Source organism: Lontra canadensis, unplaced genomic scaffold (genome assembly GCF_010015895.1).
Source record: "Lontra canadensis isolate GAN:19392208 unplaced genomic scaffold, GSC_riverotter_1.0 scaffold30, whole genome shotgun sequence".
Lineage (NCBI taxonomy): Eukaryota > Metazoa > Chordata > Mammalia > Carnivora > Mustelidae > Lontra > Lontra canadensis.
This window is the reverse complement of record NW_022631024.1, coordinates 15,972,152-15,999,035: the sequence shown is the minus strand read 5'-3', so window position 1 is coordinate 15,999,035 and position 26,884 is coordinate 15,972,152. Positions and strand designations below refer to the sequence as shown.

The following is a 26,884-nucleotide window of genomic DNA, read 5'->3' as shown; positions in this document are numbered from 1 at the left end:
GGGGAGGGCTTTCAGGAGAGTGGATATCCTATCATTAGACTTTCATCATTCAGCAGCAATCAACGACAAAGTTATTCCTTCCAGTTGCTTGTACATTCAAGCTCAATAACCCTGAAAATCCAAACGATCGAACTGTTAAGGGCATTGCTCTGTTAAATCCCTCCCGCTGTATCTGGCTACCTCTCCTCTTTAACCCTCGCTCCACCCCAGCGAGGCTTGCTTGAGGTTTGGGGGCCTGTCGTGCCACCTGTACCCTCCTTGGTGGGTAAGATCACTTTCTAGATTAGTGAAGGTGAGGCTCCTCGGAAAACCTTGACTTTGCCAGCACAGATTAAGCTCCTCTGGGCAGTCTGGGTTCACTCCACCTGGCATGGCAATGCTGTCTCCCCCAGCCCAGACGCCGGAGAGCTGTCTGCATCCTTTCACTGTTTACACAAGACACACACAAAGCCTTCCTCTTGCGGTGCAGATCTAAAAGCTATTTAGCTATTAAACTGCCGGGGGAATGTTTTTGCTTGAATTTTCCCATGTGTTTGAAATATTCCTAAAAACGTGTAAGAAAGAAAGAGGCTCATGGGGCAGCAAGTCATCCAGCAGCTGTCCTAGTAAACAAGCCACCAGCTCGTCCCTTGTCCCAGGGCTGGAGACACTGGATAACAGAGTCCACTCAAGACCCCAACCCAGAAAAGATGCTGTCACCCTCCAGGCAGAGGGCTGGGGCCCCGCCCAAGAGGGTGGGAAGCCATCAGCGGTGAGGGCAGGCATGGACAGACACGACGGTTGCTCAGTCTTGTCCCACCTGATGCCTCTCTCTTGTGCCAAGAACATTTAAAAAATCGATTCCTCAGGACACTCAATTTGGGAATATCTCTTGTAGCACATCCTGACACCAGAGAAGCTGGGCTGGCTCTAAGTCTTGACTTCTTCTACTCCATGATAGAGGGAGGAGCCGGACTCTGGTGCAAGCCCTGCTGGTCATGCTGGGGCCATCTGCACTGCCAACAAGTTGGCCCGGCACAGCAGGCGTATGGTGGCATGTGTGACCTCGGGCAAGCCGTCTCACATCTCTGAGTCTCAGCTTCCTGGCATGTTAAATGAGGACAGGGACAGAACCTCCCTCATTAAAGAAACAGAGGATTTCACGTGGTCACACAGAGCCCATCTGTAGTGCACGCTTATGCATACGAGCTGTAATTTTAAGAAAATGCTCACTGAGGGGCGCCCGGATGGCTCAGTGGGTTAAGCGTCTGCCTTCGGCTCAGGTCATGATCTTGGGGTCCCGGAGTCGAGTCCTGCGTCAGGCTCTGTGCTCAGCGGGGAGTCTGCTTCTTTTGTCCCTCCCTCTCCTTGCCCATGCTCTCGCTCTCTCAAAGGAATACATCTTAAACAAACAAGCGAACACCTCTCATTGAAATCTGACACCCATGGGGAATGTGCAGTTCAATAAACTGTCCCCGAGTGATACACCCATCAGTCCGCGTGACCGAGACTAGGAAACAGAGCACCATCTGCCCCCCCCCCGAGCTCCCCTGCGCCCCAACCAGGCATGACCCTCCGTCCTGACTTCCAACACCAGACCACAGACCAGCGTGCTGCTTTAAACAGATGGAAGCTTCTGGCAGCACGACCGACCGTCCGGCTGCTCCCGCTCACGTTGCACGGGCGAGGCTCACGGACACCGGGCTGCCACGAGTTCGTCCGTCTCCACCGCTCGCCCTACCCCACCCTGCGGGCACCCGCCGCGCGTGGCGCTCCTCTTGGCTGTTTGCGCTCCGAGGCTCTGTGAGTGCTCGCTCGCTCCCATTCGGACATTTCGGCTTGTTTCATTTGGACGACAGCGACAGCAGCTGCTGGCCCAGATGGCAGGCCTGACCCCGCTCCCCGGTTCTGGGCTTCGAGGTCAGGCCTCGCAAGGCTCCGAAGACCATGTATGCACCTCTGTGCTCTCTCCTGGGGCCGCAGCCAGGTGCGCCAAGTTCTCCAGGGCTTCTGTGGCCTAACCAGGTTACGAACCGCTGTTCCAGAACCGCCAGACCCAGGAAAGTTTCTGAAGCGTGAGCGGCACCCGCAAGATTCCTAATTGAGAGAAGACCCGTATTTCCCACGGGCACAGCCGCCACGGTGACTGGCACGTGATGCTATGCGCCATGAGGAGCGGTAACCTCATGGCTGGGTGTCAAGAAAATGAGGTAACGCGCTCTGCCTAGGAGGTGCCGTGAAGACTCTGGGACCGGCCTATGTCTGGCATGGAGGGAGCAGCCATCGGTGGTGGCTGTCATCATAGTCACTCTGCGTCTTTTTTTTTTTTTTTTAAAGATTTTATTTATTTATTTGACAGACAGAGATCACAAGTAGGCAGAGACGCAGGCAGAGAGAGAGGAGGAAGCAGGCTCCCTGCTGAGCAGAGAGCCCGATGCGGGGCTCGAGCCCAGGACCCTGGGATCATGAAATGAGCTGAAGGCAGAGGCTTTAGCCCACTGAGCCACTCAGGCGCCCCTGCATCTTCTTTCCAACTCAAGAGTTGTCCCTCGAGGGGACGCCCCTGACCCAGGAAACAGGGAGAAGGCCTTGCAGCCCCTCCGCGTGCGTGCTCTGCGAGGTCCCAGCACCCAGCCCGGGCTGCATCCTCACCTCCCCTGCCTGATGTGCTGCACCGCGGCGCCGAGCCCCCACTGAGCCGTGCTCCTCACCATGCTTTGCTGAGCAGATCTGGATCCTCTGACAAGTCTGCCGCCTAATAAGTATCATTATCACACAGCGCGACTGACTCCCCTGACTTCCACTTTCCAAGCTGTCAGCTGGCGCTAAATGGAGGCCCCGATGGGGAGAACAGCCTCACGGGCCCCCCTCAGTCCCCTTGGTGGGGGGCTGGGAGAGGACACGGCCCGCCGGGTGGCATTTCCATCACCCCGAGGCCAGCATCCCTGCCCCTCGTCCTGTACACGGAGAGATAAGACACGGGGTGCGTGGACCACAGTGAGCCAGGGGTGCTTCGGGGCTGGGGTGGGGAGCACAGGGGCGGGCTCGCAGGCAGAGGAAAGCACACCTGTGGAAGGACTAACACTTCCAGCCGAGCGGAGTCCGGGACGCCGCCTCCCCACTTCAGCGATGCTGTGACAGCCTGACAGCGGGCACAGCCCTTGGACTCTTCCTTTCCCACACCGGTCAGATGCGGCCCCCCTGGTGGCAGAGCCCACTCCCAAGGCTGCTGGATGTCAAGGGCACAAGAAGGGCCTGAGACTGCTCTTGGGAGGTGGAGGAAGATTCGTGCTGCAGACCCGCCACAGAGCCTCCGGTCCCCCTGCCGGGAAACAGGGCCCCCACCCGCCCCCCCCTGCACAGCACGGCTCACAACAACAGGGAGAAAGTACAGACCAATCTGCCCGAGTTCTAATGTTGTAAACATTTATTTAAAAAATACTACAGAAAGATGTGGATTCAAAAACCACAGAATCATATACAGAAACAAAATGTACGCGACAAAAAAAAGACAACTAGAAGCATTTGAGAAGAGAGAATAGTGGAAAACTATTTACATGTCATTTATAAAAGAGTGTAATATCAAGGTATAAATGTAAAATATAGTGGCAAATCATGTGAACAGAGGCCAGTACCTCATGGAAACACGCAGTTGAGGGAACCCGAGGGGTCCATTCTGCTTCGTCTGAAAGGCCGCTGGTGGTGTTGGAGCACCTCCCCCAGTCTGCAACACAGGAGGCTGGGGGGGCAAAGAGGTGACGCGCCGTGAGGACAGCGTAAGTTGATCCAAATGCAACAGTCTCTACCAGGGAAATAAAATACAAGTCTAGGTGAGGAGCATAAAAACGGGGCCCGTGTGCGGTCACGGTGCGAGGAGGTGTGCACCCCTGGGGGTGCGAGGTGGTCCCTCCCGGGCCTGCTGCGAGGCCCAGGCAGGCGCCTGCCCACTTTTCAGTAGCTGCTCCAGGTCAAGCTCAAGATGGCCCGGGCTTCTGCCCCACGAGCCTGGTCCAGGCCGCCTGGGGAGAGCAGACAAAGGCCTGCTCTTTGAGACACATTCTGGGGCGTCATTTGTTTGCGGTCTTCATCCCTGATAACCCCAGCAGAAACGGGGGGCTACGTGTTGCTCATGGTGATTTAACGGGATGTCTGCCCCTTTGTGCATGGCCAAAAGGGGCTGGTGCTTTGGCTCCACAGTCTTTTCCTCCCATGTGCTGCTGTACCACAGGTGGCTGGGCTGAGGGTGGAGCCACAAAATCCTTCCAGAACTCCAGACAACTAAGGACTGGCTTGTCGCACAGGAAAAGAGCTCTGCATGCATCTACTCTGTCTCAGAGGAGTACAAGGGAGCAGGACGACACTGGTCAGAAATCAAGACCCAGTGCCTCTTTTGGGCACCTGGAAACCTGAAAGGAAGGTGTCCTGGGCCCAAAGCAGCCCTCCCTAGGCCCAGCCCCAGGCCACCTGGGCACCAGCTGTTTACCCCGCTGGCCATCGCTCCTGCCTCCCGTCCGCTGGTACTCTGGACTGAGACCCTGCTACTCTTAAGACTCAAGCTTTCCGTCCTGGGTGAGCAGTGCTTGTCACAAGACAGCAAGGCACCGAGAATGGATGCCAAGGACGGTCTCCCACACCATGGGCCCCTTCGGCATCCCCACCTGTCCCGGGACCCAAAGGCCGGTTGGTTAGCACCCTGTTTTACCCGCCCAAATCAAGGGGTGACCTTCACACATGGAAACACGAGGGCCCCAGCGGCCGGCAGCGACGGAGGACAGAGTGACCAGCCAGCAGCACTTTCCAGGATGGAGTTCTGGAAACGCGTCTTCAGGGCAGGAGGCGCAGTAAGAGGCATGCGTAGGCTCCCTCCACAGGGTAAGTGGAGGGGACAGTTCCTAGGCCTTGGTGACAAGATTCCTGTTCAGGGTACTCGTTCTTGGGGTAAGTGGAGGAGAAGGCAGAGCCAGAGGAGAAAAAAAGAAATACTCATCTGCTTTCCCACCTGGCCCAAACAACTCAGTCTAAGTCCACAGAGCAGAAACTCCACAGATAGAACAGCACAGAGGAGGCTGAGGAGCCCGGGCTGGGGAGGGGGAAAGTGCAGGAGGACAGCTGGCGCAAAACATAGGTAGTAGGGCTGTGTTCCACTGTGACCTTTGGCTCCGTCCGGCACAGCACTCCCGGGCCAACGTCCCAACTCACGGGTCTCGTGTCAGCCACCATGGCAGGTGTGGGGAAGCCCTTAGGCACGGCCGGTGGCTCCGGCTGCCCTGACGCCTGGCTCCTGCTACCTCTGTACGATGTCACTGATCTCTTTCACGGAGCTGAGGAGTTTGCTGAAGTCCTGAGTGGCCGCCGGGCCGCTGCCTGCTGTCGCCGGGCAGATCTGAAGCTCCCGGAGATTATTCTCCAGTTTGTTGATGGCCTCGCGGAAGGCGAACTTGTTCCTCATTTGCTGGATGGAATCCACATAGCTCACGCAAAACGTGTAGAGGTTCTTGCCGGCTTCGAGCACGGCGCTATGGCTGGCCATCTGCTCAGAGTTCTTGGAGATGGCCAGGCACAGAGCCTCCGTGCCGTCCAGGACCACGCCCTTGGTGATGGTGCCACTGGCGATCCTCTCTGGAGGCTGGCGGGTTTTCCGAAGAGACACACGGGTCGATATGAGCGGGATGAAGGCAGTGGAGGCTGGCTGGTCTCCGGCCAGGGAAGAAGATGCTGATGGCAAGGCGGAGGGGGTGGGAGCTGGGCTGGTTGGGGTCCCTGCCGGCTTGCTGGACTGTGGCTTTGGCATGGACGGAAGCCCAGGCTTTTTGACGCCTTCTCCCAGTGGCCCGGGCTTGACAGTGTCACTGTTCACAGCATCCACAACCACGGCCGCGGCTTTGGCTTTCCCACCAGCGCCGGCCTCCCCCGCTGCTTCCTGGCTCAGGCTCTGAGAGGGCTTCCCGGCTTTCCCAGCAGAGGCCGGTGGCGGGGGCGGCGGGACAGGCTTGAGCTTGGACAGCTTCCCCTTGTCTCTCCCTGGGGACTCGGAAGAGGGCTTGTGCCTCCTTGCTCTGGGCTCTTCGGTGGGGGCCTTGCCGGCCCCCCCAGATGCTCCTGGCCCTGCTCTGCTGGTGGCAGGCACCGGCTCAGCTGCGACAAGTGTCCCCAAGGCACCAGACTTCCCGACCTCATCCTTGTGGGGAAGGCCAGAGGAAGGAGCCCCCGCGACCTGCCTGCGGAGGAGTTTTGGAGTCAAACTGGGAGGGCTGGAGCCCGGGCTGGACTCCCCCGCGTCTCGGAAGACCTCATCCGCTGCGTCCTCGGTCTTTTTCACCAGCCTGGGTGGGGGAGTCACCGTGCCTCTGGTCGCCTGGTCGGACCTGTTCTCACTTGCCCGCTTCCGAGGCAGAGCTGGCTTCTCGCTTTTGTGCCCTCCAAATGTGGACGAGTCGAACTGCCTCCCCGTGGACTGCAGATCGCGTGGCAGTGTGACAGACCTCCACTCTGTGTCCTTGGCCCCGTGGGGCACGCAGGAGGCAGAGCAGGACCTGAGGAAGCGCTTGCTGGAGCTGCTGCCGCTCTCCTCCTCGCTGGCTGCCAGGCGGCTGCTGGTCAGTGTACTGGACTTTTTCCACAGGTGGGGAGACCGGAAGCCTGCACCTCCTGATTCCCGGAAGGCTCCGTTGGGGACGCCAGCCCTGCTGCTGGGTTTTGGGGACTTGGCTGGCTCGGCCGCGTCCGAGGGTGTGAGGACTGGCGCCCCATTGCTGGTTTCTCGGCCCTCTTCCTCGCTGGTCGCCTTGCGCTCGGGCTGGCCGTCCATCTCCCGGAAGGAGCTGCTGCGTTTCGGGGGGGTCGGGGCTGTTTTCTTCTTCTTCTTGATCAAGGCACTGAACAAGTTGGTCTTTTTGTCTTTGGGGAGAAGGCGCTCATCTTCATTTAGGCCACCATCCTGGGGACCTCGTTCTTTTCGAGGGAGCAGTGGAGACACAGGAGGCTCGTGGTCCAGAGGCTCTGAAACACAGCGGGGAGAGTTTTAATGCCTCCAGACAAGGGGCTTCTTCGTCGAGGGGAACCTGCGGCTGGACCTGTTCTCTACAGAGGAGCAGCCAAGGGTCTGGGCTCTGGTAGGCCTGCTCGTGAGCGCCGGCTCTGCCATTCCCCAGCCTTGGCCTGGGCCGGGGACACCTCTGCGTGCACCCTCAGCCCTCTCACGTATGAAACGGAGAAGAGAACGCGCCTGCAGTGTCATGGAGCAAACGGAACGCAGGGAGCGTAAAGCGTTCATCCCAGCTACTGGCATGTAATCTCTAACTGCTGTCACCACGGTTAATGTCATCAGGAAAAGCGTCTCTTTTCCCTAAGGACAGCAGCACAGAAAGCTGGGCCCCTGATCCCTGCCCCAGGGCTTCCTTGACAGCACAGAGTCCCCCAGTACCACTCCCTAGCACATAAAAACCATGACAGGGCTGAGCAAAGGGTCAAGCCCCGGGCCTCTCGGACCTGCCATTTGAGGTCCTAGGAGATGAGGTCTGAAGGGAAGGGGCCGTGCACCACGGGGACAATGGGCACTATGCTTGGCGAACAAGAAGGAGTGACCTTTACACATGTTTAAATGGGCATTCTTTATATATGAATAATAGCTCCCAAGAAATCTTTCTGGTGTTGCCAAGCTCCTGGCTGGTGAATGACAGACTTCTCCCTCCGAGGGCAGCTGGGAGGAGCGGCTTTCTGTCAGCACCCAGAGCAGCACAGAGGACGTCTAAAACTGGAGCAGAGGTACAAGGGGGTACCTGTCGGAACACCAGGGGGCACACAGGACACCTGACTCAGAGGACGCTGAGGACCTCCAAAACTTTAATCCAGCGGAAGAAGTTGAAGAACGTGAAATCCTAATGAATTATGCACAGCTCTAGTTCAATGCTGAACAGCTAATTGACACTCTAGGCTCACCACGAGATTACGTATCAAAACACCCCTCAGATGAATACTGATGGGTATAAATGAACATGATTGCTTATCACTGGGCTTTTAATAAGCCTGAAGTTCCCACAGCGGCCTCTCCCCATCCCCACTGCTCAACTACCTGAAATCAGGACAACGAACAGAAGGACACAGGCCCGAACTTCTAGAGAGTCTATGGCCACGGGCTTCAGAGTGGGTGAGCAAGACAATCGGGGGTGTGGAAAGAAAACACTGTAATTTGGACTTTTTAACATAAACCTTCTAAGCGTACATTTCTGTCGTATTTTATAAAACACATGTCTGGGCATAGTACGCATATACACCTAGACTCATGTGGGACTTTGTTTTTGTTTTTTAACTAATATGGGTACACGGTAAGAAGTATTTGGGAATCATGCTATGGCTAAACATCTCATTGTTCTGGCTTTGTCCTGCCCCTCCCACTCACTCATCAGTGGTCCATGAGAGCATCCCCTAGGAGCCTCTACAAACTCGGATTCCGGGGGTTCTGCTGGGAGAGCGGCAGCTGCTACACCAGAGCAGCCGAACTTAAAGGACAGCAGGGCACGGGGGGTTGGGGGAGCACCGGTCGGTGCTGGCGGGTGTTACTCCTCCTGACACCCGGAGACCCCCGGCACCACTCCCACCTCCCCCAAGTGGCTAGGGAAAGGGGGCCGACAGTCTTTCTCAGAGACCACGTGTGGACACCGGCGCTGCGCTGCGGGCGTCCCCTGGCTCCGTCAGTTCTAGGGAGCTTTCATTCCGCGCTTCGCAACGAGCTGCTCTTCGTTTGGTTCAATATTTATTATTGTTCCAGCGCCCGCAAGAGCAACCACCAATGCTGTGAATAATACATGAAAAGGCGGGTTTGTTCTCAGTCGGCTTCATAAGCACCTGTGCCCACCTGACCAGAGTAACTGCTGGAGCCGACGGTTCCTAAGGACTCCCAGAAGGAGGGGCAGGACGCCGTGTGGGGAGGAGAGCCTTCCTCTCTTCAAAGCTGGATCACTAACGAGGAATTTGCCTGCCCTTCTGTGCAGGCTCCCTCACTGCTTCCCATCTGCCTGTACTGGCCCTGAGGGTGTGGACACCCTTGGGTGTCTGTTGGGGGCAGGGGACGTACCGGTCTCTCCTGGGCCCTTGGAGTGGGGCGTCTCAGGCACCTCAGTGGGGTCTTTGTGTTCCGCAGCTCTCCTGGAGGTTCTGGTCTTGGTGGGCAGCTCCGGGGCCTGCAGCAAAGTACTCGCAACCCCTCGCACACCTTTCTTCCCCAGTTCCTTTTCCACTTCTATGAACAAAATCCAAACCAAAAATCAGCAGCCATCAGTAATGGTGTCAGTTTGGTATGCTGGTGTTTTCTGTCTTTTCTTCCCCCTCGAGTAAGAGCTCATTCATGCACAGTTACAGAAGAGATATAGATGCTGAGAAAATCACACTCGGTACTTCTCAGAGTCCGGCATGGCTGCAAGACAGCTCCATGCCCAACACCTCTGCCCAGCTCTCTGGTCTCAGAGAACTCACTGTCCCTTCCATTCCAACCTCTCACTCCACTGCAGGCACCCCCAGGAATGGGCACTTTACCATCTGATATGCTGGATTCCTGGAACATCGTCTCAAAGGCTTGGTGGATTTCAGCAAAGGACGGCCGGTCGGAGGGATTCCACTGCCAACCTGGACAGACGAAACACAGTCAGACCATGCATGAGGCCCTGCTAATAAGTGGGGGTCTAGCAGTTCTCAAGGAAAGTCTGGTAATGAAAGAAGCACCCCAGGGGTGCCTGGGTGGCTCAGATACGGGTCTGCCTTTGGCTCAGGTCATGATCTCAGGGTCCCGGGATTGAGCCCCATGTCTGGCTCTCTGCTCAGCAGGGAGTCTGCTTCTCCTTCTCCCTCTGCCCCTCCCACTCGTGCTCTCTCAAATCTTAAAAAAACAACAAAAAAAAAAACCCCAATCCTGCTAACCATGTTTTGCTGTGACAAGTTAAAGTGACAAATGTCACTGTGTCCTATTACAGACATTAAGAATTCAAAAAGACTTTAGATATTGGCAGGAATATGGATTGTAAAGCCCCAGAGAGATGTGACAGCAAGAACTACATTTATAGTCTTTTCCTCAGCCCCACTCTAATAAGTGCAGAGAATCACTAAGTCAAATGGCTTGCTTTCTAGTTCACCCTTACTTCTGGGTTATCAAAGTCTGAACTCCTCATCAGTAAAGAAATGTTAATTAAGACAAGATTAACACGAGGATTTTTTTTTTTTAAAGCAGGCTCCATGCCCAGTGTGGAGCCCAATGTGAGACTTAAACTCAGGACCCTGACATCACAACCTGACCTGAGATCAAGAGTTGGATGCTTAACCACCTGAGCCACTCAGATGCCCCAAGATTAATGTGAGGATTAGGGACTGATGAAGCCCCATGTTGGTGAGAATACAGTTACTCTCCTACACTTCTGGTGGGAGAAGTGGTACCTTTTTTTGGGGGGGGGTACCTTTCCTGGAAAACAATTTGGTAAAATCTATCAAAATTTAAAGTGCAAATAGCCCTCTGAACCAATGGTTCAACTTTGGTTTTATTTGGTTTATTTTAGAAATACCAGCATAATGCACAGAGGTATACATATAAGGGGGTTCATCCTTGCTTTCCTAGTAATGGCAAAAGCCAAACAAATATGTAAAACAACCAAATGTCTACCAAAATGGTTCTAGGTGAATGAATAAGTCATTTAATGGGAAGTTAAACAACTATATAAAAATAAGGGGGCAGGGAGAGGGAGAGATACCTTTGAAATGCGGACCAAAAGATATGCCTGTCATACAGCTATGTGCAAAAGAAAATTGAGGGAATGATCTTATATAAATATATACATAATAAAACCAATTAGCTAAACGTCACCCAGAGCATTTGCCCACTACAGCAGAATATTTGAAGGTTGGGCCCAGGAATTTTTATTTATTAATAAGAAATCCAAGTTTGGAATCCATCAATCCCATTTTTGCATTAAAAAGAAACAAAAAAAAACCCTCCCATGTAACCGCTACGTATAAACAATGTGTACAGAAGCGTGAGGACAGTCTGGGTGAGTATGTATCTAACCGCCGCACTGGCTGCTTCTGGAGAAAGTGGATCAAGAAAGGCAGGGAAGGAAGGGGAGCACTCTCACTGTGGGCACACACTCCTGCACGGTCACTTCTCACAGAGCCCACACAGAACTCTGAGAACTGGCTGGGGAAGGCTCACATGCTCGCATGAGTTCGTAGACCTTCTCTGGGCAGCCTTCCGGGCGCTCCATGCGATAGTCCTTCTCCAGCAGCTCATACACTTGGGACAGGTCAATTCCTGGGTAAGGTGACATGCCATAGGTGGCAATTTCCCAAAGTAATACTCCAAAAGCTACGAGAAAAAAGAAAGACAAAGCTTGTTGAAGATGTATGAAATTTAACTATCCTGCACTTAAAACTGGTTAAACCTAGGTAGCGCACATGAGAATTCTGCCCTCAGAAGCAGCCCAGGGACATCCTGCCAGGCTCTTAATGACCAACAGCCCAGGACAGAATGAGACGTTCAGTTAACACCCTCCCCACTCCACAACGAGCTGAGTGGGGGGAAGAAACTGGGTTGATCAGCCCCGCCAGTGTCTCTGAGGTAATGGGACCACCTTGCTGGGATTTACGGTGGAGGACACCGACGGCTGGAAGTCAAGAGGCCATTTCTACTCCTAGCTCTGAGATCGGCTACTAAGTGTCTAAGCCAAGCCACCTCTCCTCTCTCGTGTACAGTATCCTCTCCAAGGCCCCTTCTAACTCCAAACAGTTCATAAAAATCATGTAAGATTGGGGCACCTGGGCGGCTTAGTTGGTTAAACATATGACTCTTGACTTCAGTCCAGATTAGGATCGCAGGGCCATGAGATCGAGCCCTGTGTGGGCCTCCACGCTCAGTATGGAGTCTGCGTGGGATTCTCTCCCTCTGCCCCTTCCCCCACTGGCGCACATGTGCATGCTCTCTCTAGAAATAAGTAAAGTCTTTAACAAAATATTTCAAAGTTCTGAAAGCCCAGATTATACCCTGAAATTCCAGATCTCATTAAAGGGACCAGGACTCCTTGGAGAAATGGGTGATTCAGGTCCAGGACACGGAATGGACCTGGCATATCTTTATCGCCCCAGACGGACACTGTTAAAGACTACGAGGGTTTTGTCAAAAGGACCAGGAGCGATCTGCAGTCCCGCTGGCCAAACAAGAGACAATCAGAGTATTAAGAAGGACAAGAACTGCAGTGGGTTAAAACATACTCAACCATGTCATATCTATATATTATATACACCTATATCGTAATAGCGTCACAAAAGAAAAAAAACCCAAAATCTACTTGGTCATCACTGGAAGGCATTAAAAAACCAACTCGTCTGTGTGAAGACGGGTGAACAACAGCAAGGAAGCGAACAACGATGCTGCTTTTCCCAAACGAACTGTACCCCCGAGTAACCGAACAGTAGAGGAGGGTTTCTTCTTACAGAAGCGCCGAGCTAATGGGTGAATGAGGAGTGGCAGAATTAGAGCAGCACCACTTGGCAACCCCTAACAGGTCAGCGGATCTAGGCACTGGGTATCAGGAGCTGTAAAATCACACGGGAGGGATAATGGAGCCCAGCGCTGGCTTGATTAAACAGCACACGATGGCGCGTGACGCCGTCCTGCTGAAAGAAGTCAGACCTGAGGATGACCCGGCAGACCAGACACAGCTGCGCACGTACCAGGAGTACGGAAGACAGAGGAACACACTGAATTACAGCGCGGGGTGCGATGTGGGAGACGTGGAAGGACACAGGAGGGGGTTTCTTTAACAAACAGACAGCAAAGGCCGTGGAAAGACGGAGTGGGAGCTTAGAGACCGGACAGCACAGAGGGCGCACCGACCGCCTGCCTGGTGTGAACAGTGCTCGGATCTCAGCTCAAGCAGCCGGGAGAAGTAGGACTTTTACGACTCAGCTGGAAATGCAAACGCTGACTGCATTGTGATACTCAGGAATTACTGTCAATATGGGGAGGAGGGGCACTGTGGCTACAAGAATAAAGAGCCATCTTTGAGAGACTCCTACTGAAATATTTATGAACAAAATCATATGCTATCTGGGATCTGCTTCAAAACCGTCAGGGGCAGGGGCAGGGTCAAGGCTGCAGGAGAACCACAACTGACGGCCCGGAAGGGAGGTGATGTGTGCACAGGGCCCATGGTGCAACTCCACCTTCTTCAGTGGATGCTTATGACCTGCCACAATAAGAAGTTCTCGAACAAAACATCTAAGTACTGGCACATGAAGCTTCCAAGAGCAATAATCTATTTAAAGCCCAAACCAAACTACACAACGTTCCCTGCTCAGAGGACCCTGTGTGCTTGCAGGGCCGGCTAACTGCCCCTGCAAACGCATGGAGCACGCTTTGGATGAAGGCGATAAGTTAGGGGGGAGAAAAAAAGTTAAGCTGAATTATTTTGGAAGAAAACACTGGCTTTTACTTCACCTTGGAGAGAAAATAGGAGTAAAGACTATAAAGTGAGAAAAAAATTAAAAATTCAGTAATAAAGGAAAAGAAATGAAGGAGCAAGAAAGAGGCAGAGAAAAGGCAAGGGGAGTGAGGACAGCAGGAGACGGAGCCCACCCTGGCGGGGAGGGCTGACCGGGAGCAGCAGCAGCCCTTACCCCAGACGTCGGACTTGATGGAGAACTTGTTGTAGGCCAGGCTTTCTGGCGCTGTCCACTTGATCGGGAACTTGGCCCCGGCATGGGCTGTGTAGGTATCCCCGGTCATTAACCTGCTCAGGCCGAAGTCAGCTACCTTCACCAAGTGGTTCTCCCCTACCAGGCAGTTTCGGGCAGCAAGATCTCTGGGAAAAGAAAGCATTTATCCGTGAGTGAGGCCAGCTTTCCCGGCTTCACCAATCCATCACCAGTGATTGAAGGTGCGCTCCTGACAACAGGGTCCAGTCCCTTGAGGAACACGTGTGCGTACCCCACCGGGAGCAGGGCTCATCCCTCACATCCGCCTGAGCTCCCACCAAGCTGAGAGGTGCAAGTTCATCACCCTGGGCCACCGTTACCCTCATCCTTAAATGAAGCTGATCACGGCAGCGTCTACTTCTTAGGGTTGTGGTGAGTGGTTGTGAGTTAATACGTAAAGTGCTTCCACTCATGCCTGCACATCTGTGGTCACCAAGGGTCCGCCTGGTTAGGAAAGCTCTACGCCAGGCAAGGGGAACAAAGGCATCAGCCAATCCTCAACTTCCATCGGATGGAGTCTCCACTGGGCCCATCAGACTTGATAAAGGACAAAATAAAATAAAGCCCACAATTTGTGGAGCATAAGAAATAACATGGAGGACATGGGGAGATGGAGAGGAAACGGGAGTTGAGGGAAATTAGAGGGGGAAACGAACCATGAGAGACTATGGACTCTGAAAAACAATCTGAGGGTTTTGAAGGGGAGGGGTGGGAGGTTGGGTGAGCCTGAGGGTGGGTATTAAGGAGGGCATGTATTGCATGGAGCACTGGGTGTGGTGCATAAACAATGAATTCTCATATACTGAAAAGAAATTTTAAAAATTAAAAAAAAAAAAAAAACCCCACAGCATTTTCTCCCAAATTGTGTTTCACACTCTCCTATTTCCTCCTGATGCTTATCCGGACGGATCCTACAAATTCTCTCCTGTTTAATCAGCTTCCTCTCGCCTCCTGATTGTCCCAGGGAGGTGGGAGTCTGGTATCTGGTCCATGGACGCTAACCATGAAATCATAAGGCAAAACGGAACGGAGGAATGAGAAGAGGCAACACCTTCAGGCGATGTCTGCCTAAGATAGCCCGATCACCAGCAATCGGGGGAAATTAAACGCAGAAGACTTGTGCCTAATAGGATTTTGGTAAAGCATTTTAAGTTCATGAAATGAAAAAGGAGTGGATCTAGCCATGCAAAGCAAAGCAGAAGTCAAGAAATCTCAATTTGCAGCCTCAGAGGGTTCACCTTCCTGAGTGACAGGAACACGTGAATCAGGCTCTCATGCAGCACCGGAAAGCTGTCTTACAAGAAACGGCCAGCCTTTCACACGTGCTGCTCTTACTCCCCACTATGGAGTCTCACGTACGGGCTTCATAGTTGAGGTAATTGGGTAGGAAAGTTCACAGCGCTGGCGTGGAGAACATCATGTATAAAAGTCACCAGCAAAGCCCGTCAGGCCCTGTCCTGCTTAGGCCATCACTCTGCTAGGAAGCCTTTTCCACCAGCGAGGAATGCGAACACCAAGATAATTGTGGCACGCTTGAAGGTCAAAACACTCCAGGATTTGAAACAGCAAAGCAGCTTAATTTAGAACTACACGTACACAGCTCGGACAATCATGGAAACATCCCTGAGCCAGAGGACAGCAAGTTAAGTGGAGAATGAAACACAAAGAGCCCGTGCGCCGGCTGTGACCGTGAGCCTGTGTGGGAGCCACGCCAGCCCCACCGCCAACCCCGGGGGAGGAGGGCATCACTGACGAGCGCCTGCCGCGCTCCGCTTCCCGGGGCGTGCTGATTATCAGGAAGGATGCCTTTGATGAACTTCATTTAGTATTCCACGTCGTCCAAAACAGTGCTGTGGGAAATAGTTCTTAGCACGGGGATCCACTGCTCGGCGGGCCTGGGGTCCAGGCCTGCTGAGTTGGGTCCTGGACGCACGCGTGAAGCTGGCGAAATCAGGAACCCAGCGCCTGCCTGTGGTCCACAGCCCACCGTGTTGCCTGCACGAAGGTGAGAGGCTGAGCCCAAAGACCTTGTAGGCCGGAGCTCTCTGTAAAAGGCGGCTGGCCCCACGGCCGCTCCGTGGCTCTGCGGGGAGGGCCGCCCCGCCAGGTGCCTACCTGTGGATGAAGTTCTTCTTCTCCAGGTACTCCATGGCTGACGAGATCTGCGTGGCCATGTAGAGCAGCACCACGGCGTTCACCTCCTGCCGGTTACACTCCCTCAGGTAATCCAGCAGGTTCCCGTAGGTCATGAACTCAGTGATTATGTAGAATGGGGGCTCCCGGGTGCAGACCCCTGCCAGCAAGAGAAACGTCGAGGGCTTTGGTGCGCTGCTCTGCGGCCAAGTGCACCAACCCCGGAAAGGACCACGCGACAGAAAAGGGCGCCTGAAATGGGTTCTGCCTCTGCCTCTCAATCTGGGACCCGACCTCTGCCACAGTTCCAAGCACTCGTGGCTTGTGCTCACGTTCCTGTGGGAGGGATGCAGCCACGCTCTTCCCTTCCTCTCGGGCCCCTGACCTCCAACAGAAGAGGCTGCCATTGAGCTCAGAGGCAAAGGTCGCGCACACACCAAACAGCCTACAGCACTGCAGTTCACCCCCATGGGGATGTCTGCTTACAGAGTAACTGCAGTGAAGCCACTGGAAATTCTCGTCTCGGAAGCCATGGGAGATTTGCATACGACTGCTTTTAGGTATCGAATTAAAGTAGTAACGATGGCCCCTTAAGAAAAAAAACAGGGGCACCTGGGTGGCTCAGGTCACGATCTCAGGGTCCTGAGATCGAGCCCCTCACCGGGCCCCGAGCTGGATGTGGAACTCTCCCTCCCCCCCCGCCACGCCGTCCCACATCGGCCTCCTTGTTGCCCCGGGCTGCGTGCTGGCAGAGGACAGGCGGCCGCAGCAGGCCACTCGCTTCCGTCGCAGCACCTACAGCACCCGGGGGTTCGGCAAAGAGGCCCTCTCGCCAGAGCCCCGCGCACTCACCGAGCAACTGCACCAGATTGGGGTGCTTGATCTCCTTCATCACTGCGGCTTCTTTCAGGAACTCCTCCACCTCCATGGTGTCCTCCTGTGGGAAAAAACGGGGTGAAGCTGTTTTAGCGAGGGCTGTGCTGAAGCGGGAAGGTACAGCTCGAACAGTCAGTACAAACCGGAGCGTCGGCCGCCACCGCCCTGACCCAGCAGCGCCGACGGCCACCCGGCGCGCAGAGGGCTCTCCCCTTCGGTGCTGACCTTGTGACTTCTCACCCAGACCAATAAACAGACGCTGGCCACTGGCTTCTAGGGGCTGCGATGTAGAGGCTGGTTCTACTTCCCTAACGAGTAACTGGTTTCCAAGCAGTCCTAAAACACTTCAATTAACAAAAAAAACCCCAATGACACAAAAAGATACCGTCCTACCAAAGAAGACCCGCACGTCAAACATGACAGAGGACGCTGCACGGCAGAGGACTCTGAGCGCGTGGCAGCCCAGGGGCCTTGAGGAAGCCATCGCCGCCACCCACGAGGCAGATTTCCTCAGGTTCTGAAATCATCCTCCGCAGCAGCCCCCAATGATGGCTTCATGAGGTCAGGTTTTAGCAAGTTCACCGGATCGAAACGCCATGCGGAGACAGAGGTATCCGCAAATGCCCAGAGCAAACCAGAGGCTCTTTCCACACTTCCTCAGGTGCTTTGGGTCGGGCTCAACTCTGGAGGGCTGCGCGCCCTGCCCCGCACACGCCCTGCCCCGCACACAGCGTTGTCCCTACCACGTAGGAGCCTTCCGTGGTCTGCGTCAAGTGAACCTCTTCTGACTTAAAGAACCGATGCCCTCTGACCACCGCAGCGACAAGCAGGTGGGGGCGGATGACCTGGTGTGTCTGCCGCGAGAGGCCGGCTACAAAGTCTAGCAGAAGCAGGGCGCCTCCCTCCAAGTTTCAACATGGAGTCTACGTCTGTCTGGAGAGGAAGGCTGCATGGCGGATGGGAAGTGATCTGGAAAACTAGACTTGCCCGAGAGGAACCCCCTTTCTTTTAAGAGATTTATCTGAGAGTGCGTGAGCGAGAACACACGTGTGCACATATAGGGAGGGGCAGATGGAGAGAGAAACCTTAGCAGACTCTCTGCTGAGTGGAGAGCGCACGTGGGGCTCGATTCCGTGACCCTGGGAACATGACCCAAGCTGGAACCAAGAGCCGAACACTTAACCAAATGAGCCACCCAGGTGCCCCTTTATGAACCGTATCTTCAATGTGGCACCTTATACATTGTACCTGTGCCTTGGGAGACAATGAGCTCATGCCCTCACCGTAGCACCACCGTGGCTGCGCCATTCCTGCCCCCGCACGTGTGAGGACTTCCAGAGCACAGGCCATCCTCTGCCTGGCGTGCGCCCGCTGCCGTCAGTCACGGTTAAAGCCCAGGCACGACCACTGAGGACACAGGTCAGCCCATTACCCCTCAGCTTAGGGTTCCGGGACGGTGAGACTCAGAAACAATTTACTGCTCCTTGACAACGGTCAGCTACTCTAATGTCAGTAAACCACTGCTGTAGTCTCCGCGTCAAGCTCTACGGGGGACAAGAACTCGTCCCTGCCACCACCCCATTGGCTGTTCAAGTCTTCCAAGTCCTCTCTGCTCCTTAACATGCTCTGCAGGCCATGCCGTTTGCGCGTGGAAGGCTCTGATCTGCCGGGTGACACGCCAATGCCGAGGCTGGAGAGCACACGCCTGCCGGAGTCAGAGAGCCGATGCTGCTCACGTAAGGACCAGGGGCTTTAAGAACCTTGCCTGGCCAGCAACACGTTCAAAACGCAGCTGTCAAATAAAGCTTTCTAGGCAAGTGGAGTTTTCCTTTTAAAGTGCCACATAATAAACCACCCACAGTGAAATCATTTCACACGTGCCCTCACAGCTACGGACTCTTTTCTGAAAGAACCATGTCTGGTCTGGATCTTGAGAGGCGTGGACATGCAGAAGGAACAATAGGGCTTTCAAAGGCACCCCGTCCTCTTTTTGTCTGTCTCGCTCTCCTCTCATTCATACACAAGCACGTACACGTGTGGTATAAATAATTCCTTGTTTTTTTCTTACAGGACAATCGGCGTGAACATGTCTCCCCCTGCTGGAATCAGGCTGGTTCAATTTCTAACAGACACTACTAGCAGCCTCAGACTTTTGTAGCTGCATTAATTTAAAAATCTTCCATCTTTTCTTTGGAAAGATCTTCCATTTACGGAGTAAAATAAAATGAACTCTGATCAATGAGGGGAAAGCAACATCGAGTGGAGACTGAGTTCCGGCCTTGTCTATTGGGAGGACGATGGGCCAGCGAGCTCTGCTCACGGGGACTGAGCGGCCTGGCCCAGGTGCACACAAGGGCCTGGCCGGTACAGGGGGTGGTTAAGAGGGTGGCTTCTGAGTTACACAGACCAAGCCCTGCCACCGCGTGGCCATGCTTACTCACTCATAAGCCAGGTAAGGGAGGTTTCTCGGAGCGTCCCCTTCTAGTCCACAAACGGGGGAAGAGCTGCACCCACCTCGTGGGCAGGACTCCACAAGCGGGACCCACTACTGTAACGAAGACGGTAATCTCTGTTCCTGCGATCGGGCTAAATACAGTGCTTACATGAGAGACAGGCTGGGTCTTTAGTTAACACTGCTTTTTGGTTTTGTGTCTCACAGACACACATTCTCTGGACCCAAGATGTCACGGGTGTTTTCCATCCAGCTTCAGCCTTTCTGCTCGCTGGCCTCCCCGCCAGCATAGGCATTTCACAGCATTAACCAAGAACAGCGTTCGTGTCACTGGTGCTACGTATCCGAGTGCCCTTCATGGCTCCCTGAGTCCCAGCAGGGACCACAGTCCTGGAGCAGGGTCCACAGAGAGCTCAGTTTCCACACCTGCCCCTGGTTCTCAACCAAATGTGAGGTGAGCAAGGTCACCACCACAGTGAAGGGCCATCCCACAGCCCGCAGAGATGGGGCTGCAGAGATGGGGCGGAGCTCCTGAGCCAGGCCGAGGAAGGGGGTTCACCAACCAGGTGCGTGAGAAACCACCTCCCACAGAACCCCCGAACCCTGGTCCTCACACACACAGGTGTACCTAGCTCACAGCCAGAACAAGCGAGTGACACGGTGACAGTGTGCTCTGAGATGTGCCGCCTCTCTCCCTGTGCACAGCCCCCTCGGGGAGCCAGAGAGCCAGAGCACGTGACTGTCCAGTGCTGCCATGGAGCCCTTCCTTCTCTGCTTGTTTCTGGAGTTCTCTAACAGGACCAGTTTCCTGGGAGAAATACAGCAAACAAAAGCCAAACCCAAACAGACCGGGTAGGCAAGGACAGGGTCACCAGGGTGCTGTGTCAGCACTGCCGGTGGAGTGCAAACTGGTACCTGCTCCTCGATCTAGCGTACCCTGGGGAGCTGACCACTAGGACAGTCCCCACATATCCAGCAAGAAGAATCCCCGTGGCACAGTCTGTAATAGCGAAGGGCAGGGAAGAACACAAACGCGCGGGGAAGGCTGGTTGACGTTAGACACATCCGCGCACGAACAAGACCGCCTTACGCGCACTGACGAACGACTGCACGTATGCGGGCACCAGAAGGCACGAGGCCGTGTGGACAGCACTCTGCCACACGGTTCAGAAAGATACCCCCCCCCCCAGACTTTTCTGGAAAGTCATACAAATCAAGGTAGAAGACACTACGTGCATGTATTACCTATTTGAAAAATAGGTAAAGAACCAAGTACAATTTTAAGTCTTAACATTCTTCAATAATGTCACTTCCCACTACTTTAATGGTAAATCTGTCAGTAGCTTAAGAGTCGATCCTAATGCCACCAGATCAACAGTAGTCTTCCCTAAATTCTATGACTTCCAGAACCGTCTCATTGGGGGGAAAAAGGACTTATGAACAAACTTTCGGAATACAGCTCATCTGAAATGTGGGGCTTTCTTTACTGGACAGCTGGTTCTCTGAGTCACGTCCCGCCTGTGATACTGATAATACACAGGTAAAGGTAAGCCTAGGACCTGCTGAATTATGTCAGAACTCAAACCAGCAGTTCCCTTCAGGAGGCTTTTGGTTTAATTCCAGTTTCCCACCCATAGAGGGCAGCCTCGTGCACTCCTGTTTCCTGTCTCTTCTGGTCTCAGGTCTCAGGCCCTGAGGGTACACGACCCAGTGCGGCCTGGTGGATCACTATGGAGCCAGGGTTAAAGCAAGGCTTTGCTGACTCCTGGGCCGCCTCAAGAGGGGTCAGCAACACAAAACAGGTGGCAGAGGGGGAAGGAGACAACGGAGACTCAGGTGCCCAGTTGGGTCCTGCTGCAGCCTGAGGGCAAGTAAGTGTGGGCAGGGAAGGGGACTCGTAACTGTGGTTTGTGTATTTTTCATGGTGTGTGAGGAATAAGCAGCAGAAAGACAATTAAGGAAAGAGGAAAGGAGCTGGGCTTTGAGGCAAGATGCCTGGGCCAGTTCCCCTGCCTCTGTCCAGTGCAGTTTCCTCAAGCCCAAGCAGTGACCACAGGAGGACCCTTCCCTTACGGTGGTTGAAAGGATTAAATGAGAGGCTACAGATGGAGTCTCCCACCCTTCCCACACGTAGCAAGAGCTCAATAAAGATGAGCCATTACTGTCATTTAGAACCCAAAGTTCTCAACGTCTCCAGTGGAGACAAATGCCCAAAATAGTGACACTAATCTTATCTGACAAGTGGGAAACCTACCGTAGAGATGCGCTTTGTGCAGGGGAGGCGAAAAAAGGGGTAATTTATTTAGCATTTGCTTCGTACCGTATGTTGGGCTGACATACATCTCTAGAATATGATGCATTTCCTTCTCCCTAATTAGCTATCAGCAGAGGTGACGACTCCCAGAAATCCATGCCATTAGATTCTGTAATTTTTTCCCCCCAACTGTGGGACCATAAAGTTAATAAAGCTCTTGGGGAAAACCATTAAAAGTATAATAAAAGTTTAATAATAGAACATTAGAGAAATATATTCTAACATGCACACAACTTCCAAATAATTCGGATTCACTGGTATAAGAAAGCCAGCACTGCCAGTGACCTCCAGGAGGGGTCCCTCCTCCGGAATGGCCATCTTCAGTTGCTCAGGAAACAATACCACAGTGTCCGCTGCTGGGCTGTGTTCCCCCACATTTTAAGCTGTGCAAACTCACTCTTTCTGAAACTTTCACACACACCTTTCCTGGATGGAAACCTAGTGTATTTTGTGCTTCTGTTCTTTCTTGTTTCATTTTTGCAAATACTGGCCAATGTGTGGGTACTGCCTGGGCCTTTAACAGCTTCTCAAGCTGGTCAAGACCAGAGCCGGGGCTGCTGTTCAATCCAGTGCCAAACTGAGACGCTGGAGCACGAGCACATGCCTTTCTCCCCAGCCTCACCTGGTCTGGCGGAGGTGGGGCAACGGCTGTTTCGTGTTTTCTAGGGCTCGCCCACGTAGCCATCTTTGTGCAGTGCAAATCCAGTCATCTGTGCATCAAACCCCCCAACGCACCCCACTGTCTCCCGGATAAAATCCCAGCTCCTCAGCTGGTTCAAAGCCTCTGCTCCCCCGGCCAACTCCTGTTCCTCCCCTACGGCACCAACTCGTGGTCTCCTTCGTGCTCTCTCCCTGCCAAGTAGAGCTCACCAGTAACTCCCCCCGCCAACCTTATTCTCAGGTGGTGTGAGAGCACCCCGCTCCTGCCTCTAATCTGGCACCTATCACACCACACCGTGGTTACTGTCCTGGTGCCTATTTCTCCTCCTAGCTACACTGCTCCACTACCTCGACTAGCCTGAAGGAAAGAAGTCTATTTTCACAATCTCAGGGTTAAGCCCCAGGTCAGGCAAACAGAAGAAAGGAACTCAATAAATGCTTATTGTGTTTTTAAAAAAATCATGTCTGGAAAGTATCCAGGAGTCCTCAAGGTGATCCCAAACCACGTTACCCCCACTCTGCAACCTACAAGTGTCAGTCCTGCCCAAAGGACTGATCTAAGGGGACACAATCAATAAGAGTGCCAGGAAGCAAGCCACCCTTGGTTTCCAGAACTAAAGAGCACAATCCTTTCTCTGAAGAGTCGCTTTACATCAGCCAGAACCCGTAATTTCCACTTTACTGTGCCTCTGAGTAAAGGCAGCAGGGAAGTAACAGAAGTCCTAAAAGGTAAGTGATCTGGCTCCAGGGGTCTCCAAGTGTGCGCCCCACAGACTCCATAGAAGTGTGTGCACACACTTGGATCCCTTCCTCCCAGTCATGGGTGTTTCCATTCTTTTTCTTGTCCAGTGGCTACAGGACCTGCCTCCTCTCTCAATCCCTGTGCACGTGTCAGTGTAATCGTTCCTTTAAAGCAAGTGAAAATAGCATAGGTCAACACTAGGGGACGCTCTGGCCACGGGTAAAAGCTCAGCTCACATGTGGAAGGCAAAGACAGCTGTAAGCAAAACCTGTGCTTGGCCTCCTCAAGATTTCAAAGGACTTCAAATCCGCCAGAAAACTACAAACCCCACGCCTGAGTGGAGAGGGCGAAAAGTCCTAGTTAACAAGAATGACCCACCGGTACCTGAGTCAGTAGGGAGCACTGACGCTTCCTTCAGGCCTTTCCACACCTCCATTTCCAGAGGCCTGCACTCACACCACACAGAACTGGAACCCGCTAGGAACACCCAATGCTCCTGCCTTTTAAATGTGCCGACAAAAATCCAGAGAACAGTCAAATGTGTTGTGGTTAAATCCCCTTCTTTCAAATCTTAGTTTTTTTTCCCTCCTCTTAACTCTCAATAGGAAGTGATCCAAATGCCACACAGAGAGAACGGAAACCCATGGCTTTAAAAGAATCTTGCCATATAATGAAAACACTTCTCCAAATGACTCATCTTTTTACACCAAAAACCACAGCCCTTCTCGGCTCTCACTGTATGTGAAGGCACACGGACGGAGTCAGGGAGAGGGGCTGAACCCGTCTGAAGAAAGGCCCACAGAGGCACTTCCTGGGCACCGGTTACCCCCCTCAGGCCTGAGCGTAGGGGCAGGCCACCCAGAGTGCTGCACGCGGGCAACAGCGGGCTGGATCTAGCCACAGTAGGCCCAGGCCTACCTTCAAGGTCTTCACGGCCACCGTTAGGCTGTATTTCTTCCACACGCCTTCGTACACCTCCCCGTACTGGCCTCCGCCCAGCTTGTGCTTCATGGTGATGTCCGTGCGCTCCATCTCCCACTTGTCGTAGTTGGGGGACACGCCGTAGATGGTGGGCTTGTTGCGCTTGGGGGCCGGGTAATGGAGAGTGGTGATGAGCCCGTCGGCCACAGTCGAGTGATGATGAACCAACTCAGCCAAAGCGTTGAAGCGGCTCTCTGAGGAGACGTAGAGCTGAGGGAAACAGGGACAGCTTTCAGCCCGCAGAGCGCACACAAACCCAAACAACTCTGATAAACCAGCTCTGGTGAGCCTGTCAGTGCACAGCAATCCCTCAGATAGATGGCTCTCCACGCAGGACGCAGTGCGCACAAAACCACCCATGTTGTGTTTCTCTACACATGCTGTAATTTACTTGCTAAAGCAGAAGGTGTAACAAAATGCCTCAGGGCCTTTGCATCTGCTGCTCCCTCTGCCTGAAATCCTCCAGCCACCTAATCACCACATGCCTGGTTCTCTCTTACCATCCTGAGCCCTGCATAAATGTCACTGTCACTGCAGTCACCTGACCTGGTCATCACCCAGCACTAGTCATCATATTGCCTCTCTTACTTCTCTGCATTGTACTTATCCTGCTTATTTTGGTTGATTACTTACTGTAAACACCTCCTAGAATGTCAGCTTCATGAGAGCAGAGCCCTAAGTTGTTTAAATCCTGTGTCCCCAATGGGGAGAATAAGAAATACAGAGCATGTAATAAGTACTCAATAAACAGTCGGTGATTAAATTAACAAAGAACCGAACTTAGTACCTATTTGCTGATTAAAAAACAAAGTAATTTTTAAAAAATAATTATGCTTATTACCTAAAACCTCTAATTATTATTTATAATTATATAATTATCCAGAACTACATAGTCATCAGAGATGGAAATCGCTAAACAAAACACAAATCTTCTTCTCATTCTCACATCCTCAATTTGGTCTAAAAAGCATCAGCGGCCCAGACTTGTCAACCCCAGCTGGATGCCCCTGTCTGTCAGCATGCTGTAGGGATGAGTGTGGGGGGCGGGGGGCTGCAGGGCCACACTAGGGCCGCACAGCCTCCTCTACCGTGGGGGAGTCAGGAAAGGGGCTTTCAGAGACACCAGCGCAGGCGAGCCTCCCTCTGAGATCTACAGTGGGCGTGACCCTATGCACGGAGCTTATCCACCTGTCATTCTCGTTGGATGCACAAGGAAAGGAGGAAGGGACAGGAGCAGGTGGACAGGCTGACAGAAAGCAAGCACGGATGGGGACAGCTATTTTTTTCTTTTTTGGTTTGTGAGGTGGTGAGGGAATGCTTCCTTTGCAAAAAACAATTCCACGTTAAAATCCAAACAGGAGGGGCGCCTGGGTGGCTCAGTGGGTTAAAGCCTCTGCCTTCGGCTCAGGTCGTGATCTCAGGGTCCTGGGATCGAGCCCCACATCGGGCTCTCTGTTCTGCGGGGAGCCTGCTTCCTCCTCTCTCTCTGTCTCTCTGCCTGCCTCTCTGCCTACTTGTGGTCTCTATCTGTCAAATAAATAAATAAAATCTTTATTAAAAAAAAAAAAAAATCCAAACAGGACATCAGGCTCCAGGCGGACAGCAAGTAACCAAACCTACTAGCTCATGAAGGGCAGCCAGCGACTGCGGAAGGTGGGGGGGGGCAACGTTAAAAATGACAACTCCACTAATAATACATTATATGTTAATAAAAAAAAAAATGACGACTCCAGGGGCTCAGTGGGTTATGCCTCTGCCTTTGGCTCAGGTCATTATCTCAGGGTCCTAGGATGGAGCTCTGCATCAGGCTCTCTGCTCAGCAGGGAGCCTGCTTTCCACCCTCCACGACCCTGCCTGCCCCTCTACCTACTTGTGATCTGTTAAATAAATAAATAAAATCTTAAAAAAAAAAATAACAACTTGGGCGCCTGGGTGGCTCAGTCATTAAGTGTCTGCCTTTGGCTCAGGTCATGATCCCAGCATCCCGGGACCAAGCCCCGACTGGGCTCCCTGCTGGGTGGGAAGCCTGCTTCTCCCACTCCCTCTGCTTGTGTTTCCTCTCTCGCTGGGTTTCTCTCTGTCAAATAAATACAAAAAATCCTTAAAAAAAAAAAAAAAAAGTTAAAAATCACAACTTGCCCTGACTACCGAGATAGAGGAGGAACCGGGTTTGGAACAGTGGTGCTGTGTGGGGCAGGAGGGAGAAAAAGGAACAGGATCAGTTGTATTAGAGCTGTAGCTGTAGTATCTCCATTACTGAAAAACAGAAAAAGGAAGAAAAAGCCTGAAACACATGGCAGGGTTGGTTATGGAAGGCTCCATCAATTCCTGTATGTTTGTAATAATAGATAATTAAAATATTTTAAAAGAAGAAAATATTAACAAATACATGAGTCGATCCCATTTACAACCCTCAAGAAAGTAAACAGAATTCCTTCTTTCTTTTTTAATTTTTTGCTTGGGGAGATAACATAAACAGATTTTTAAAACTCAGGCAAGGGAATAGCAAACTCTGACTTAGAGTTTTGTAATTTACAATCTTTTTTTTTTTTTTAAGATTATTTATTTGAGAAAGCACATGAGTGCACACAAGCAGGGGGAGCAGCAGAGGGAGAGGGAAAAGCAGGACCCTGAGATCATGACTTGAGCTGAAGGCAGACGCTTAGCCAACTGAGCCACCCAGGCACCCCTGTAATTTACAATCTTCTGGTTGCAATCCTACTAAAATAAAATTCTGAGCAATCCAAGAAATGTCCAGAAGGATCCCGTAGCTCTGGGGACTTGTCCCTCTGCAAGATGGTGCCCCTCAGTGGCAGGACCTTCCGGAGTGAGGGGAGGGCCCACTCGGAGGCCCCATTCACACCTTGGAGCACCTTAGTCTAAGTGACCTGCTCTAGGACAGCTGATCAGTTTCACTTATGGCCCAGAAGAGCGCACAGAGGTGCTGGGGTAGGCGGGGAGCAGAAGTGAGTGCCACTAAGCCTGCGCTTTGCCTGATGTCCACACACTGATGTAC

The 26,884-nt window shown here is 52.9% G+C and overlaps 1 protein-coding gene across 2 annotated transcripts in view; it reads right to left on the bottom strand.

The window, feature by feature from the left end:
• Positions 1-4,718: 4,718 nt before the first annotated feature.
• The window catches only part of ABL1 (ABL proto-oncogene 1, non-receptor tyrosine kinase), a 130,255-nt gene continuing 108,089 nt past the window's right edge, over positions 4,719-26,884 (bottom strand). For both annotated transcript variants that reach the window (XM_032866097.1, XM_032866098.1), the window contains exons 4-11: positions 23,806-24,078; positions 16,696-16,780; positions 15,826-16,003; positions 13,633-13,817; positions 11,171-11,323; positions 9,511-9,600; positions 9,053-9,217; positions 4,719-6,978 (exon numbers count right to left, since the gene is read on the bottom strand). In XM_032866097.1, the coding sequence (XP_032721988.1) occupies positions 5,264-6,978; positions 9,053-9,217; positions 9,511-9,600; positions 11,171-11,323; positions 13,633-13,817; positions 15,826-16,003; positions 16,696-16,780; positions 23,806-24,078 (2,844 nt within the window). In that variant the 3' untranslated portion in view covers positions 4,719-5,263. The remainder of the gene's footprint in view (positions 6,979-9,052; positions 9,218-9,510; positions 9,601-11,170; positions 11,324-13,632; positions 13,818-15,825; positions 16,004-16,695; positions 16,781-23,805; positions 24,079-26,884) is intronic.